Here is an 18,599-nt window from a genome sequence, read left to right as displayed (position 1 = left end):
TATGCTATTACATGACCAATCTCATCCAATCCCTACCATCCCCTTCGGCCTACAGCGGGGGAATTACTCACACATGGATGGGGGAAGCATGGCTGGTTGATGGAGAGGCGTTGGCGATGATGATGGCGATGATCTCCTCCAATTCCCCGTCCCGGCGGAGTGCCAGAACGGAGACTTCTGGCTCCCGCGACGGAGTTTCGCGGTGTGGCGGCGTTCTGGAGGCTTTCTGGCGACTTCGACTTCTCCCCGTGCGTTTTTAGGTCGAAGGCATTATATAGTCCGAAGGAGGGCGTCGGAGGCCGGCTGAGGGGGCCACACCATAGGGCCGCGCGGGCCCCCCCTAGGCCGCGCCGCCTTATGGTGTGGGGCCCTCGGGCCTCCACCTTACTTGTCCTTCTGGCTCCGTCGATTGCAGGAAAATAGGGCCTTCTGCATAAATTCCGAGGATTTTCCCGAAAGTTGGATTTCTGCACAAAAACGAGACACCAGAACAGTTCTGCTGAAAACAGCGTTAGTCCGTGTTAGTTGTATCCAAAATACACAAATTAGAGGCAAAACAATAGCAAAAGTGTTCGGGAAAGTAGATACGTTTTGGACGTATCACGGCCATCCATGGCCACACCATGCTCGCGCCATCGGTAAAGAGGGGGTGGGGCACAACGCTGTGGATGGTGGAGGCGGCGCGCGCAGGTGGTTCACCCGCGCCCGGCGGCGCCGGCCTGCTGCAGTGGTAGCAAGCTAGGGTTCATGTGCTGGGTGCGGTGGAGAATTTTGGGGAAGAAAGAGAAGTGTGCGGTGGAGAACTTGGTGGGGGACGAGTCCGTGTTGTGGGGTTGCATGGGTGGGTGCGTGCTGTGTGGGGTTGCGTGGGTGCGTGCTCTAGGGTTTGTGTGGGTGGGTGCGTGGCTGCGTGCGCATGGGGTGGTGGGGGCCTAGCACAGTGGCGCACCACGCGCATATGCGCCACGGGGGTGTACGATTTTGGCCAGCATAGTGGCACAACACATGTAGTGCGCCATTGCTACGTTACATAGCAATGGCACACCTATGTGTGGTGCGACAGTGCTAACCTGAGACCTATATGTAATCCAGCTTATAAATTAGTAGTGGCCTATCACCTGTACTAGTGCGCCATTAGTAATAAGTTACTAGTGGAGTACCACTTTTTGGTGCGCCACTGCTATATAGCAGTGGAGCACCAGTAAGGTGGTGCGCCACTGATACCATTTTTACGCCTAGGTCTTTTTCTAGTAGTGCATGACCTGTTGCCGTCCGCCGACCATCTGCGACCAGCTAGGGCATCCCCCTATGACCTCCTGGCGATTCCGTGAACACCATCTTCTACTGAGAAGCATGTTATGATAGAGGCATCCGCTGTACGCCAAGCATCTGCAACCGCCGAGCAGGACCGGTCCTAGGATTTGGAGGGCCCAGGGTGAGACGAGAAATCAGGGGCCTTAAAATATTTATTAGATAATAATAAATTATTTTTACCGCCTGATGCATAAATTTATAGATATCGGTTTAAACTATCGATAAATATCTATGTGTAGCTTGACTAATATTTTTCACCGCTCGATGCATAAATTTTAGATGACAAGACTATTTGATGTGATTATTTTATATAAATCCGAGCCTTGGGCGAAACTATTTTTTTGTCTAAAACCTTCACTAAACTATTTCGGAATCATACACCTTCCTTTGGCGCTACTGAGAATGGAGCCGAAGTTATGCAGATCGGCGCATGGAAAAGCGACAGTGAAACACTCGATTGCGCCGGTATGCGCAAATTTGACTTCATTCTCGACATTTTTGGAAGACATACAGAAGCTGATAAGTTGTTGTTTTTTCTTATTCCGGATTGAGAATAATATTATTTTGTTTTATTTCTTAATTTTTATTTCAAATATTATTTGTTTGTTTCATATATATATGCAGTTGTGGATAAATATAGATGTGTGTGGTGCGACAGTCGTTCCCTATTTTATCATCTTGTGCAGCAGTTGTGCACTAATTTTCATAAATATAGATGCAGGAAATTATGATAATTTGTTGACGTATGGAAATTATCATAATTATCACAATTTTATATCATAATTTGTTCAAGTATTTTAAAGCAGCAAGTGTCCTTTGATACCTGGCAGAATCTTTATTCACAAGTGTCTCACTTGATGTCGAATATAGTTTTTAAAAGTTGAAAGTGGGTGTTGTGACCGACTTACAATCCTTCGTACCAAGTGTCGAAGGATAGACACTGGATATATCGGCAATCTTACTTTCGAAGGATTGAGAGTATGTTCTTTTGTTCAGTGGAGGACTCGGGTCAATAGGGTAGTAAAGGATAGAGATGTCTCAATACTTTATTGATATGAAGATCACGAGTAAAAATTTAAATGGCAGGATCTAGATGAGTTATACAGAGAACCGATGAGTAAATCTAGGTTTATTGTGGAAGACGACTATGAACTACTACATCGGTCATCTGCATTCAGCATTCCCCCCACCGTGCCACCTGCAAATCTGCAGCGGATAAAATGGAACCATGGGCAAACCAACACGATCGGTAGTGCTAGTGGATAATAAACCACTCTACATGGTTGCCGCATGCATATACTCACAACAGATGCATGTCGCAATCCGGCCAAACCCAACTTAATATTGGAATACAACTCTACTAAATGAATGGGCTTATCATTAACACCTCAAATTCTCAATAAGCTGACACAGATGTGAGTAACATCTCAATGAGCATGCACATATATACTCCCAAACTCGCATGCCGCAATCCAGCCAACTACGACTCATTTCTTCAGGAAAGTAAACACTATATAAACCAGTAGTCATCACAAAGTAAACACTATCAAAACCAGTAGTCATCACGAACGACAAAATACGACCTGATCTCGTTTATTCGGTAACTCGTAAACTAATCTGGACTAGTAATCATCAGGCAGGAAGGATGGAGCTCACTAATCGGATCACTCGGATGCAAACATGCACTCAGCTCATCACTTGCTTCCATGGAGCAGCGGCGGGACGCTCTGCTCGTTTCTGAAGTAGTCAGTCGGATCCACGGCCGCCTTCACCGACGCGAGCCTCTGGTAGTTGCTCATGAAGTAGCGCTCGCCCCAGGCCTTGCCGCTCTCGAACGTGCTGACGTTACCGTCCACCACCGCCGGGTTCTGGCCGATGTCGAGGTCTCGGAAGTTGACGTACGCCTGCCTCGGCTTCTTGCTGACGTGATGCCCCATGAAGTCGTAGAACTTGGCGAGCCAGGTCGTGGCCGGCGCGCCGCCGTCGCCCTGCCAGAACACGATGTACTGGATGATGTACAAAACACCGCACCGGTGCGGGTACGGCGTCGCCGCGACCGGGACGGTGTCCATGAACCCGCCGTGGGGCTCCAGCATGATGAGCCCGGAGCCGTTCATCGCGAACCATGAGAAGATGCTCTTCCACGCGTCCTTGGAGATGGCGCGCCGGACGTAATCGGACTTGCCCTTGGTGAAGATGCTCATGCTGGGGGCCCTGCTCAGGAGCGCGTCCTCAACCGTGCCGGTGCTGCTCATGTCCGTGAATGACAGGGCCGCGGACTCGAGCCAGGTCATCGTCCGGCAGTCGGTGCTCGTCATGTTGAGCTCCGGGAACTGCTCGCCCATCGTCGACACGAGGGAGCTGCACGTGCCGAGGTACAGGGCCATGAACAGTGCTTCCTGCCCCTGCACTTTCACCTTTAAGTTGAGGTCGGAGGGGAGCGATGGCCCGACGTCTTGCCATTTGGTGAGGATGTCTATGGCGCCCTCCTCAAGCGTCTTCCCGATGCTGAACACCGTCACCGTCGGCGGGACCTGCACGAGCTGGACCTTCCAGGAGAGCACGACGCCGAAGCTCCCGCCGCCGCCGCCTCGGATGGCCCAGAAGAGGTCCTCCCCCATGCTGGCCCTGTCGAGGAGTTCCCCGTTGGCGTTGACCAGCTTGGCGTCGACGACCTTGTCGATGGAGAGGCCATGCTTGCGCATGATCATGCCGACGCCTCCGCCGCTGAAGTGGCCACCCACGCCGATGGTCGGGCACTCCCCCGCCGGGAACGCCACCTGCGAGTTGTTCTTCGCGATGGCGTAGTACAGCTCGCCGATGGTCGCGCCGGAGCCGACCCAAGCCGTGGACTCGGACTGGTTGACGCTCACGGCCCGGAGCTTGGCGAGGTCGACCACACCGAACACCTCGTAGGGACATGCCGACCGGTACGACAGGCCCTCGTAGTCGTGACCGCCGCTGCGCACGCGGAGACGCACATTCAGCTTGCGGCCGCACAGCACAGCGGCCTGGACGTGGGAGGCGTCGCTCGGCGTGACGATGCAGACCGGCTTCACGGTGGCGTTGGTGAAGAACTTGGGGTTCTTGATGGAGGAGACCAGCACGTCGGTGAAGTTGCTGGAGCTCTGCGCGTAGACGAGCTCGCTCGGTATCTTCTCATTTAGGCATTGCAGGAACTCATCAGAGGAAGCTAGGGAAGGGACCGAGATCAGGTAGCATGAGACGCAGCTCACAAGGAAGGCGATTGCTGAGCCTTTGAGCATAGCCATCGATGATCTTTTTTGCTTGTCTCGCAGCAAGAGTGCTGTGCTTAATTAAACTACCTGGATGTCCTTATATACTACTCTCTGATCATTCATACATGGATCGTTCTAGGTCTATCTCTATTCAGCTGCAAGCCTGCAAGTGCATTATGGTTCGTACGTGTCCCCAGCACAAAAAGAGAACCTCATTGGTCCGTGTAGTTTGGTCAGTAAAAATGAGAGACAGCGCATGAGCACAAACAGGTACTGGGAAATAACCCGGATCCAGCTGCGTGCACGGTAAACAGGTGGTTTGAGTCAGGGAGACGAGGCAAAGTGGCAAACCCGTGGTGCAGAACAGAGGGGGAGATCGGGAAAAAGATGCAAACGCACTCGCACATTGCTCATCGAATACGCATCCGTCGCTATGATCCACCGGAGACCAGATCACCACCCTGGCATCCCAAACCCGCCTGCCGGGCTGCACCCCCCTCCACTGCCCTGATGAGTGGTCTTCGCGCCCACCAGCACGGCCCACTAACACCGCTACTTCGTATTGTGTGTTCTGTCTTCCAGCCTTTTGTAGTGTTTAGGTGTGGCTTGCCGTTGTTCAAACTTTCACTTGATGTTTCTCTAATAAACCAAATAGTGTGGGTCTCTTGACCTTTTTCTTTTCGATCAATGGATTTATCAGATCGCGTGCTAACATTCTAACAAATTATAGAGTTTCAGAAATCTCATTGTGGTTCACGAGACCTAAGGTATACTACTAGTATTATATTTGTACATATATCTTATATTTTTTTAACTAAATTTGTAGTCAAAGTTATTTCCCAAAATGTGTAGTTGCCATGTAAACCGTTATGGAGGTAGTATGTGCTATTTTCTTTGATTAGTACTTTACGCCCATTAATTTATACACATAGATCAATTTATATTTTAATGCCTACAATGAATCTTTCTATGACGTCCTAGTGTAGTTCGTCGAAGAATATGTGACCCATACATCCAAACTAAAGAAATTTGTATATACCAAATTTGGGGTTTCTTTGCACACATTTCTTGTACCTGTCAAGTTTTTTTTTTTAAATAGGTACCTATCAACATGGAGTTTCTTGCACATGGTAATCACAAGGATCAAATTTGGGGTTGCTTTGTAGATATGCAAGGGTCATATCTACAATAATCATTGTTTTGGCCCCATTCAGGTATGTTCCATTGATCTTAAAAATATATGATTCATCCACATCTGGCAATTTAGTTCTATAAGAAAATATTATGATTCAGTTAAGTTGTATGATAAATTACTTATGAATAAATAATAAACACTCACAATCATATACTTTTGCACGGTGCCTAATAATCGGGGCTAATCTTCTAATGGTTAGAAACTATGAAAAAAAGTGCCTCATAATCGCCTCCCGATGACATATTATATTACCTTTTGCACGCAAAATGCCATGTTTTGATATGGAAGAAATTCAATGTCTAACCAGATAACAATAAGAAAAGCACAATAGTGGCATAATCACATAATCTAGACACTTTTTTGTTACCTATATATAGCGAAGCTTTGGCATGATCCTAGTCCACCATTTCCTCATCCACCACAGGATTGGAACTAGAACCTACAAAGCATAGAGAAAATAGTTAGAAACGGTTGGATGAATACATGGTACATATGTTGTAGCAGTAAGTAACTTACCACTAGCTAAACGTGAGGTATTTGTTTCTTGTGTGACCTCATACTTTGGAAACAGTCCAAAACCTTCTCATCTTCGATGCTCGCAAATATGTCTGGCTCAATATAGCATAACATTTTAATCATCATTCATTTTGTTCCTCAAATCCATCTTGATAATCTTCATTGTTGAGAATGCTCTTTCCACTGTTGATGTTGCAGCCGGCAATATCAAGCTAACTCAACAAGACAATATACCAATGGAAAGGGCGTGTCTCTCAGTTTGACCCATCTTGAGAGCAAGGTTCCCAAGCTCAATACAATTTGCAAAATTTGTATCAGCAACAAATATGCCAAGTTGGTCCCTTAAGACTATCCACTCATATTGAGAGAAGTCGTCAGCATACATTCTTGCAAGTTCAATTAACTTATCACTATCAAAATTAGCAAAAGAATTCTTTGGATCAAGACAAGCTATGCACCTCAATAGTTGAGTAGACCTTTCAGCAAAGAGATTATTGAACTCAATAATAATTTGATCAAGCGCCACATTGAATATTTCATGATGGAAATAATCATAATATGTTACTAATTGACTGCCACGACCCCTGGAATGACCTCTAGCTGGTATTTATCTTCCATAACCGGCACAACAACATTATGCACAAGACAAAATCCCTCCACATCTTCAAAAAGCCCATCCCAACCAGTATTTCTTATTTTCTCAACTTCCTTCAGTGTAGTACCAATCAGCCCTATGGCACGCACAATGTTTTGATCTTTCTATTGCAAGCATGTTGATAGATCATTAGTGTTTCCAAGAATCCTGATCATAAGATGCATTATAAATACAAACTCAAAACTTTCCATTTTTTCCAACAAACCTGAAGTTGTGGTTTTTTGTGTTGCATTGGTGGCATCATCACTCAAATTTTCCAATACAAACAATACAGATTTCCACATGTGAACAAAGCGACATAAGGTTTTATGATGAGATCCCCAACGAGTATCCCCGGGCCTTGCAAGATTAGTATGTTGATAGGCTTTTGTAAGTCTAGCCTAGGCATTTCCATCCCAAGACACGGGTTATCCAAAAAAAATCTGAAATTTAGAAGGGAATTACTGGTACTAGGTGGGCCAAGACCCGGGCTGTAGCCCGGGCTGCCTGGGCCTAGGTCCGCCCCTGTTAGGCTGCATCTAGCACTGATGGATATAATGATCTCATTACATAATTTCATTTCTTGTAACCAACTGTTTCATATTTTCATGATTATTTTTCACAAATTTAATAAAATATTCAGTGCACAAATACTACTTAGCTACCGAAATTGAGCCTTACTTAGAATAACGATATGTCGGTTGCTTTAGAAATAACCCAAATGTTATTAATCTACTAGTTGAATGCCTGTGCGTTACTACGGCTCTCAAGTTTATTGATCATCATGTGAATATTGCCGATGATGCAAACATGTGAGCATAGACATGTTTTAATGAATATTTTTTCAATGTCAGAGAGCATGCAGTTTGGGTTGCTCAAATTTAAATTATAGGTCATGATCTTCACCACCGTAGAAGAACACTTTTATTTCACATTGTGATCTCTCACTCCATGTATCTCCTTCTCATAAAACGTAGATTCGCAAAGATAAGAACATATATGTCATTGATGGGGTTCGTTGCATAGAAAACAAAAAAATTCCTATCGTAAAGACGAATAAAACCAAGATCTAATCTATGGAACACCCAAGATCTAATCTACAAGATCGGAGCAACGAGATGGAGATGAGACTAACCCTCGAAGATTCCAAAGCCTACGAGATTAATCTCGTTGTTGGTGTAGACGATCGTTCCCGTGCTGCAACCGGCAGCACTTCCGTACTCGGTCGCGCGTACATTGTCGATGAAGCCCCTTCCTCTTCCCGTTCCAGCGGGCAGCGGAGGTGTGGTAGATCTCCACGGAATCCCAGCAGCACGACGGCGTGGTGGTGGTGGTGGAGAAGAGTTGCTGCAGGGCTTCGCCTAAGCCTGCACAGCGTATGGAGGAGGAAGAGAGGGGGCGGCCAGGGTTGGAAGGATGGGTGTGGTAGCCGGCCACCCCCTCCCCTCTTTATATAAGGGGAGGGGTCGTCCTAGGGTTTCCCCTGGCCCCACCTCTTCCCTTGGCCGGCGCATGAGGGGGGGAAGTCTTCCCCCCAAGTCTTCCCCTTTATCTCTTCATTTAAACCCTTTAATCTTGAGATATATTTTATCTCTAAATTTAAACCATTTAAATTAGAGATAGATTCTATCTCTAGGGGTGGGCCGGCCTGGGCACACATGTCATAGTGGGCAGGACCCACCATGCCATGTGGCGCCTATGTGGCCTCTCCCGGGGTGGTGGGCCCACTGGTGACCCTTCTAAAACATTCTAGAAGCTCCGGTCAAAACACCGGACTTTTTCCCGAACCCCGGAAAATGACTTCCCTTATATGAATCTTATTCTCCGGACCATTCCGGACCTCCTCGTGATGTCCTGGATCTCATCCCAGACTCCGAACAAACTTCGGTCTCCATCTCATATTCCGAATCTACTTATGCGACATCGAACCTTAAGCGCGTCACCCTACGGTTCGCGAACTATGCAGACATGGTCGAGACTCCTCTCCGAGCAATAACCAATAGCGGGACCTGGAGATCCATAATGGCTCCCACATATTCAACGATGACTTAGTGATCGATTGAACCATTTACATACGATGCCAATTCCCTTTGTCACACGATATTTTACTTGTCCGAGGTTTGATCATCGGTATCTCCATACCTTGTTCAACCTCGTTACCGACAAGTACTCTTTACTCGTACCGTGGTATGTCATCTCTTATGATCCAATCATATGCTTGCAAGCCAATCATACGACATTCCACCGAGAGGGCCCAGAGTATATCTATACGTCATCAGGATGGACAAATCCCACTATTGATCCATATGCCTCAACTCACACTTTCCGAATACTTAATCCCATCTTTATAACCACCCTTTTACGCAATGGCGTTTGATGTAATCAAAGTACCCTTCCGGTGTAAGTGATTTATATGATCTCATGGTCGAAGGACTAAGGCAACTATGTATCGATAGCTTATAGCAAATTGAACTTAATGACTTGATCTTATGCTACGCTCATTTGGGTGTGTGTCCATTATATCATTCAACCAATGACATAACCTTGTTATTAATAACATCCAATGTTCATGATCACGAAACCATGATCATCCATTAATCAACAAGCTAGTTATACAAGAGGCTTACTAGGGACTCCTTGTTGTTTACATAACACACATGTATCAATGTTTCGGTTAATACAATTATAGCATGATATGCAAACATTTATCATAAACACAGAGATATTATAATAACCACTTTATTATTGCCTCTTGGGCATATCTCCAACAGTCTCCCACTTGCACTAGAGTCAATAATCTAGATTACATTGTAAGGTACCTAATACCCATGGCATTCTGGTGTTGGTCATGCTTTGCCCTGGGGAGAGCTTTAGTCAACGGATCTGCAACATTCAGATCTGTGTGTACTTTGCAAATCTCTACTTCACCATCTTCGATGTACTCGCGAATCGAATGAAAAAGCAGCTTGATATGCTTTAGCTTCTTGTGTGACCTTGGTTCCTTTGCATTTGCGATGGCACCCGTGTTGTCACAATAAATGACTAACGGGTCCAATACACTTGGAACCACACCAAGCTCAACAATGAACCTCTTCATCCATACCGCTTGCGATGAAGCCTCTGAAGCCGCTATATATTCAGATTCTGTTGAAGATTTCGCCACCGTGCACTGCTTGGAACTGCTCCAGCTTACTGTCGCACCATTCAATATAAACACGTACCCAGACTGAGACTTAGAGTCATCAGAATCGGTGTTCCAACTTGCATCAGTGTAACTGGTTACAGCGAGCTCTTGGTCACCGCCATAACAAAGAAACATATCCTTAGTCCTTTTCAAGTACTTCAGGATATTCTTGACCGCTGTCCAGTGTTCCATTCCTGGATCACTTTGATATCTGCTAGTTAAACTAACAGCATGTGCGATATCCGGTCTAGTACACAGCATGTCATACATGATAGAGTCTACTGCCGAAGCATAGGGGATCTTGCTCATCCTCTCTCTTTCATCTGCCGTAGCCGGACCTTGAGTCTTACTCAAGACCTTACCTAGCAACATAGGCAAGAACCCTTTCTTGCTTCCATCCATTCTAAACTTCTTTAGAATCTTGTCCAGGTATGTACTATGTGAAAGGCCTATTAGGCGTCTTGATCTATCTCTATAAATCTTGATGCCTAAAATGTACGCTGCTTCACCAAGGTCTTTCATTGAAAAAGACTTATTCAAATAACCTTTAACGCTGCTTAATAGTTCTATATCATTCCCAATCAATAATATGTCATCTACATATAATATCAGGAACGCTACAGAGCTCCCACTCACTTTCTTGTAAATACAGGCCTCACCATGAGTCCGTATAAAACCGAAGTCTTTGATCACCCTATCAAAGCGTAGGTTCCATCTCCGGGATGCTTGCTTCAGTCCATAAATGGAACGCTGAAGTTTGCATACCTTGTCAGCATTTTTAGGATCGACAAAACCTTTGGGTTGTACCATATACAACTCTTCCTCAATGTCACCATTAAGGAACGCCGTTTTGACATCCATCTGCCAAATCTCATAATCGAAAAATACAGCTATTGCTAACAAAATCCTCACAGACTTTAGCTTCGCTACAGGTAAGAAAGTCTCATCGTAGTCAACTCCTTGAATTTGTCGGAAACCCTTTGCGACAAGTCGAGCTTTATAGACAGTAATATTACCATCAGCATCTGTTTTTCTCTTGAAGATCCATTTATTCTCGACAGCCTTGCGGCTATCAGGTAAGTCTACCAAAGTCCATACTTTGTTATCATACATGGATCCCATTTCGGATTTCATGGCTTCTTGCCATTTTTTGGAATCTGGGCTCACCATTGCTTCTTCATACGTCGCAGGATCCTCATCATTGTTGTCCACAATCATGACATTTAGACAGGGATCATACCAATCAGGAGTGGTACGTTCCCTCGTCGATCTGCGACGTTCAGTAGCTTCCTCGTTCGAAGTTTCATGATCATCATCATTTGCTTCCTCTCCTATCGGTGCAGGCTGCGCAGGAACTTCTTCCGGCACTGCGCTACTCTGATCTATGAGAGAAGGTTCATCAACCTCGTCGAGTTCTACTTTCCTTCCAGTCACTTCTTTCGTGAGAAACTCCTTCTCAAGAAAGGATCCGTTCTTGGCAACAAAGATTTTGCCTTCGGATCTGTGATAGAAAGTGTACCCAATTGTTTCTTTAGGTATCCTATGAAGACGCATTTCTCCGCTTTGGGTTCTAGCTTGTCAGGTTGTAACTTCTTTACATAAGCTTTGCAACCCCAAACTTTAAGGAACTACAGCTTAGGTTTCTTCCCAAACCATAATTCATACGGTGTCGTTTCAACGGATTTAGATGGTGCCCTATTTAAAGTGAATGCGGCTGTCTCTAATGCATAACCCCAAAACGATAACGGCAAATCGGTAAGAGACATCATAGACTGAACCATATCTAAGAGAGTTCGATTACGACGTTCGGACACACCATTGCGCTGTGGTGTTCCCGACGGTGTCAACTGTGAAAGTATTCCGCATTTCTTTAAATGCATGCCAAACTCATAACTCAGATATTCGCCTCCGCGATCAGAATGCAGAAACTTAATCTTCTTGTTACGTTGATTTTCTACTTCACTTTGGAATTCCTTGAACTTCTCAAAAGTCTCGGACTTATGTTTCATAAAGTAAATATATCCATATCTACTCAGATCATCCGTGAAGGTTAGAACATAACGATAACCACCACGCGATGCTACACTCATTGGTCCGCACACATCGGTATGTATGATTTCCAATAAGTCTGTAGCTCGCTCCATTGTACCAGAAAATGGAGTCTTAGTCATTTTTCCCATTAGACATGCTTCGCATCTGTCAAGTGACTCAAAGTCAAGTGACTCAAGAAGTCCATCGGAATGGAATTTCTTCATGCGCTTCACTCCAATATGACCAAGACGACAGTGCCACATAAAAGTAAAATTATCATTCAATTTAATTCGCTTAGCATCAATGTTATGAACATGTGTATCACTACTATCGAGATTTAACAAGAATAAACCATTCATCTCAGGTGCATGGCCATAAAAGACATTACTCATATAAATCGAACAACCATTATTCTCAGACTTAAACGAATAATCGTCTTGCATCAAACAAGATCCAGATATAATGTTCATGCTCAACGCAGGTACCAAATAACAATTATTGAGGTTTAAAACTAATCCCGAAGGTAGATGTAGAGGGAGCGTGCCGACGGCGATCACATCGACCTTGGATCCATTTCCAACGCGCATCGTCACCTCGTCCCTCGCCAGGCTTCGTTTATTCCGCAGTTCATGTTTCGAGTTACAAATGTGAGCAACCGAACCAGTATCAAATACCCAGGCACTACTATGAGAACCAGTAAGATAGACATCAATAACATGTATATCAAATATAACTTTCTTCTTGACGTGGCCGCTCTTCAAATCGGCCAAGTATTTGGAGCAATTGCGCTTCCAGTGCCCCTTCCCCTGCCAGTAATAGCACACAGTCTCAGGTTTAGGACCAGCCTTAGGCTTCTCAGGATGCGCTGCAACTTTCTTGCCGCCCTTCTTGAAGTTACCCTTGTTAGGCTTGCCCTGCTTTTTGAAACTGGTGGTCTTGTTGACTATCAACACTTGGTTCTCCTTCTTAATCTCTACTTCGGCAGATTTCAGCATGGAAAAGAGTTCAGGTAAATCTTTGTTCATGTTCTGCATGTTGTAGTTCATCACGAAGTTCTTGTAACTTGGTGGCAGTGATTGAAGGACACGATGAATACCCAGCTGGTTAGGGATCATCATCCCCATGTCACTGAGCTTCTTGGCATGTCCGGACATGGCGAACATGTGCTCACTAACGGAGCTGCCCTCTTCCATCATACAACTAAAGAACTGTTTCGAGGCCTCATAGCTCTCCACGGCCGCATGAGTTTCAAAGATAAGCTTGAGCTCACGCATCATCTCACAAGGGTCGTGGTGCTCAAAACGCTTTTGGAGCTCTGCCTCTAGGCTGCACAGGATGGCACACTGAACTTCAGAGTACCGAGTTGCCCGAGTCTCGTAAACATTCTTTACATCCTCAGATACTGTAGGAGGTGGTGGGGGACCTAGCGGTGCATCGAACACATATTGCAGGCTTCCACCAGTGAGGAAAATCCTCACATGACGAAACCAGTCAGTGAAGTTGCTACCATTGCCTTTAAGCTTTTCTTTCTCTAGGAACTGGTTAAAATTGATGGAGGGGGCGCCATGATTGATGTCTACGGGTGCTTCTATTCTTGTAGACAGTGTTGGGCCTCCAAGAGCAGAGGTTTGTAGAACAGCAGCAAGTTTCCCTTAAGTGGATCACCCAAGGTTTATCGAACTCAGGGAGGAAGAGGTCAAAGATATCCCTCTCAAGCAACCCTGCAATCACGATACAAGAAGTCTCTTGTGTCCCCAACACACCTAATACACTTGTCAGATGTATAGGTGCACTAGTTCGGCGAAGAGATAGTGAAATACAAGTGGTATGAATGAATATGAGCAGTAGTAATGGCGCCAGAAAAGTGCTTGCTGGCGTGCAGTTGATGGTAGTAATATTGCAGGAAGTAAAGATGCAGTAAACCAGTAAACAAGCGATGATTGCAGTATTTGGAAACAAGGCCTAGGGTTCATACTTTCACTAGTGGACACTCTCAACATTGATCACATAATAAATAAGTTCTCTTCCTTTGTGCTACATATACTCTTGTTTGATAATGAACACCATTCGTTGTGTAGGGCTACAAGAGCACCTCAATGCCGGAGTTAACAAGCTCCACAACATTCGGCATTCATATTTAAGTAACCTTAGAGCATAATAGATCTTTGCAATTTAAACCGAGTACTAACATAGCATACACACTGTCACCTTTACACTATGAAGGGGGAATAAATCACATCAATACTATCATAGTAATAATTAACTCCATAACCTACAAGAGATTATGATCATAACCTACGCCAAGTACTACACGATGCACACACTGTCACCATTACACCGTGAAGGAGGAATAGACTACTTTAATAACATCACAAGAGTAGCACATAGACTAATAGTGATACAAAGCTCATATGAATCTCAATCATGTAAGGCAGCTCATGAGATCATTGTATTGAAGTACATAGGAGAGAGATTAACCACATAGCTACCGGTACAGCCCTTAGCCTCGAGGGAGAACTACTCCCTCCTCATGGGAGACAGCAGCGTTGATGAAGATGGCGGTGGTGTTGATGGAGATGCCTTCCGGGGGCACTTCCCCGTCCCGGCGGCATGCCGGAACAGAGACTCATGTCCCCCAGATCTTGGCTTCGCGATGGCGGCGGCTCTGGAAGGTTTCTCATACTGTGGCTTTTTCGTATCGAAGATTTAGGTCAGGGACCTTTAAATAGGCGAAGAGGCGGAGTCGGAGGGGGTACGGAGCCGCCACACAATAGGGCGGCGCGGGCCCAGCCCTGGCCGCTCTGGCCCCATGTGTGGGGCCCACCTGGCTCTCCTCTGGCCCCTCTCCGGTGTTCTGGAAGCTTCGTGGAATTATAAGATGCTGGGCGTTGATTTCGTCCAATTCCGAGAATATTTCCTTACTAGGATTTCTGAAACCAAAAACAGCAGAAAACAGGAACTGGCACTTCGGCATCTCGTCAATAGGTTAGTTCCGGAAAACGCATCAAAACGATATAAAGTGTGAACAAAACATGTAGGTATTGTCATAAAACTAGCATGGAACATAAGAAATTATAGATACGTTTGAGACGTATCAAGCATCCCCAAGCTTAGTTCCTGCTCGCCCTCGAGTAGGTAAACGATAACAATGATAATTTCTTAAGTGACATGCTACCAACATAATCTTGATCAACATTATTGTAAAGCATATGAAGTGAATGAAGTGATAGTAAAGATAATGACTAAACAACTGAATCATATAGCAAAGACTTTTCATGAATAGTACTTTCAAGACAAGCATCAATAAGTCTTGCATCAGAGTTAACTCATAAAGCAATAGATTCTAAGTAGAAGGCATTGAAGCAACACAAACGATGATTAAGTTTCAGCAATTGCTTTCAACTTGTAACATGTATATCTCATGGATAGTTGTCAACATAAAGCAATATAACAAGTGCAATAGGTAAACATGTAAGAATCAATGCACACAGTTGACACAAGTGTTTGCTTCTAAGATAGAAGGAATAGGTAAACTGACTCAACATAAAGTAAAAGAATGGCCCTTCACAGAGGGAAGCATGGATTACTATTTTTGTGCTAGAGCTTTTATTTTGAAAACATAGAGGCAATCTTGTCAACGGTGGTAATAAATCATATGTGTTATGTATAAACATCCTATAAGTTGCAAGCCTCATGCATAGTATACTAATAGTGCTCGCACCTTGTCCTAATTAGCTTCGATTAACACGGATTATCATTGCATAGCATATGTTTCAACCAAGTGTCACAAAGGGGTACCTCTATGCCGCATGTACAGAGGTCTAAGGAGAAATTTCGCATTGGATTTCTCGCTTTTGATTATTCTCAACTTAGACATCCATACCGGGACAACATAGACAACAGATAATGGACTCCTCTTTAATGCATAAGCATTCAACAACAGATAATATTCTTATAAGAGATTGAGGTTTTGTGTCCAAACTGAAACTTCCACCATGATTCATGGCTTTAGTTAGCGGCCCAATGTTCTTCTCTAACAATATTCATACTCAAACCATTTGATCATGAAAATCGCCCTTACTTCAGACAAGACGAACATGCATAGCAACTCACATGATATTCAATAAAGGTAAAAGTTGATGGCGTCCCCAGAAACATGGTTAGCGCTCAACGGGCAACTTATTAAGAAATAAGATACATAAGTACATATTCTTCACCACAATAGTTTTTAAGGCTATTTTCCCATGAGCTATATATTCCAAAGACAAGGAATGAAATTTTAAAGGTAGCACTCAAGTAATTTACTTTGGAATGGCAGAGAAATACCATGTAGTAGGTAGGTATGGTGGACACAAATGGCATAGTTTTTAGCTCAAGGATTTGGATGCATGAGAAGAATTCCCTCTCAATACAAGGCTAGGATAGCAAGGTTATTTGAAGCAAACTCAAGTATAAAAGGTGCAGCAAAGCTCACATATGAACATATTGTAAGCATTATAAGACTTTACATTGTCTCCTTGTTGTTCAAACACCTTAACGAGAAAATATCTAGACTCTAGAGACCAATCATGCAAACCAAATTTTAACAAGCTCTATGTAGTTCTTCATTAATAAGTGCAAAGTACATGATGCAAGAGCTTAAACATGATCTATATGAGCACACCAATTGCCAAGTATCAAATTATTCAAGACATTATACCAATTACCACATGCAGCATTTTCTGTTTCCAACCATATATCAATGAATGAAGTAGTTCAACCTTCGCAATGAACATTAAGAATAAAGCTAAGAACACATGTGTTCATACGAAACAGCGGAGCGTGTATCTCTCCCACATGAGCATGAATTTATTCAAACAAAACAAAAACAAACAGACGCTCCAAGTAAAGTACATAAGATGTGACCGAATAAAAATATAGTTTCAAGAGAAGAAACCTGATAAATTGTTGATGAAGAAGGGGATGCCTTGGGCATCCCCAAGCTTAGACGCTTGGGTCTTCTTAAAATATGCAGGGATGAACCACGGGGGCATCCCCAAGCTTAGAATTTTCACTCCTCTTGATCATAGTATATCATCCTCCTCTCTTGACCCTTGAAAACTTCCTCCACACCAAACTCGAAACAAACTCATTAGAGGATTAGTGCATAATCAAAAATTTCACATGTTCAGAGGTGACACAATCATTCTTAACACTTCTGTACATTGCCCAAAGCTACTGGAAGTCAATGGAACAAAGAAATCCATCCAACACAGCAAAAGAGGCAATGCGAAATAAAAGGCAGAATCTGTCAAAACAGAACAGTCAGTAAAGACGAATTTTTTAGAGGCACTGGACTTGCTCAGATGAAAATGCTCAAATTTAATGAAAGTTGCGTACATATCTGAGGATCACGCACGTAAATTGGCAGATTTTTCTGAGTTACCTACAGAGAACCCTGCCCAAATTCGTGACAGACAGAAATCTGTTTCTGCGCAGTAATCCAAATCTAGTATGAACATTACTATCAAAGACTTTACTTGGCACAACAATGCAGTAAAATAAAGATAAGGAGAGGTTTCTACAGTAGTAACAACTTCCAAGACTCAAATATAAAACAAAAGTACTGTAGTAAAATAAACACATGGGTTATCTCCCAAGAAGTTCTTTCTTTATAGCCATTAAGATGGGCTCAGTAATTTGAATGATGCACTCGCGAGAAATAAGAGTTGAAGCAAAAGAGAGCATCAAAAAGCAAGTTCAAAACACATTTAAGCCTAACCCACTTCCTATGAAAAGGAATCTTGTAAATAAACAAATTCATGAAGCATAATGCAACAAGCATAGAAAAACTAGACAAGCGCAAGTTCAAGATTTTCAGCATATAGAGAGGTGTTTTAGTAACATGAAAACTTCTACAACCATATTTTCCTCTCTCATAATAACTTTCAGTGGCATCATGAACAAACTCAACAATATAAGTATCACATAAAGCATTCTTATTCACATGCATAAAAGTATCATTACTCTCCACATAAGCATAATCAATTTTATTAGTTGTAGTGGGAGCAAATTCAACAAAGTAGCTATCATTATTATTCTCATCAAGTGTAGGAGGCATAGTATAATCATAATAAAATTTACTCTCCATAGTAGGCGGTGATACGTCCATTTTGCATCACTATTTTATATCATAATTTGCTGCTATTCATTGATATATTTCATATTTGGAGATGATACTTATGTTATTTCATCTATTTTGCATGTTTCATGATTATTGGAGGATCGCGCACCGGAGCCAGGATTCTGCTGGAAAAAGCACCGTCAGAATGCAATATTTCGGAAGATCAACAATTGACGGGAATTATACGAAAAATCCTATTTTTCCAGATGACGAAGGGAGCCAGAAGGAGGAGCCGAGGAGGGCCGCCATGGGCCCCCTCACAGGCCGGCGCGGGCCCTGCCCTGGCCGCGCCGCCCTGTGAGGAGGGGGCCCACAGCCCCCTC

General features: G+C 43.9%; 1 protein-coding gene across 1 annotated transcript; it reads right to left on the bottom strand.

The window, feature by feature from the left end:
- Nucleotides 1-2,804: 2,804 nt before the first annotated feature.
- LOC127312786 (berberine bridge enzyme-like Cyn d 4) lies at nucleotides 2,805-4,669 on the bottom strand. The gene has a single exon (XM_051343338.2). The coding sequence runs from the start codon at nucleotides 4,584-4,586 to the stop codon at nucleotides 3,009-3,011; it is 1,578 nt and encodes a 525-aa protein (XP_051199298.1). The 5' UTR covers nucleotides 4,587-4,669; the 3' UTR covers nucleotides 2,805-3,008.
- Between the last annotated feature and the right edge of the window lie 13,930 nt (nucleotides 4,670-18,599).

This window comes from Lolium perenne, chromosome 1, assembly GCF_019359855.2.
Source record: "Lolium perenne isolate Kyuss_39 chromosome 1, Kyuss_2.0, whole genome shotgun sequence".
In the NCBI taxonomy this organism is placed as follows: Eukaryota; Viridiplantae; Streptophyta; class Magnoliopsida; order Poales; family Poaceae; genus Lolium; species Lolium perenne.
Note: the sequence above shows the minus strand (reverse complement) of the source record. Positions and strands in the feature narration are given on the sequence as shown.

Bases quoted from the DNA above. Each gene is read 5' to 3' on its own strand.
- LOC127312786 (XM_051343338.2), bottom strand. From the start codon at position 4,586: ATGGCTATGCTCAAAGGCTCAGCAATCGCCTTCCTTGTGAGCTGCGTC.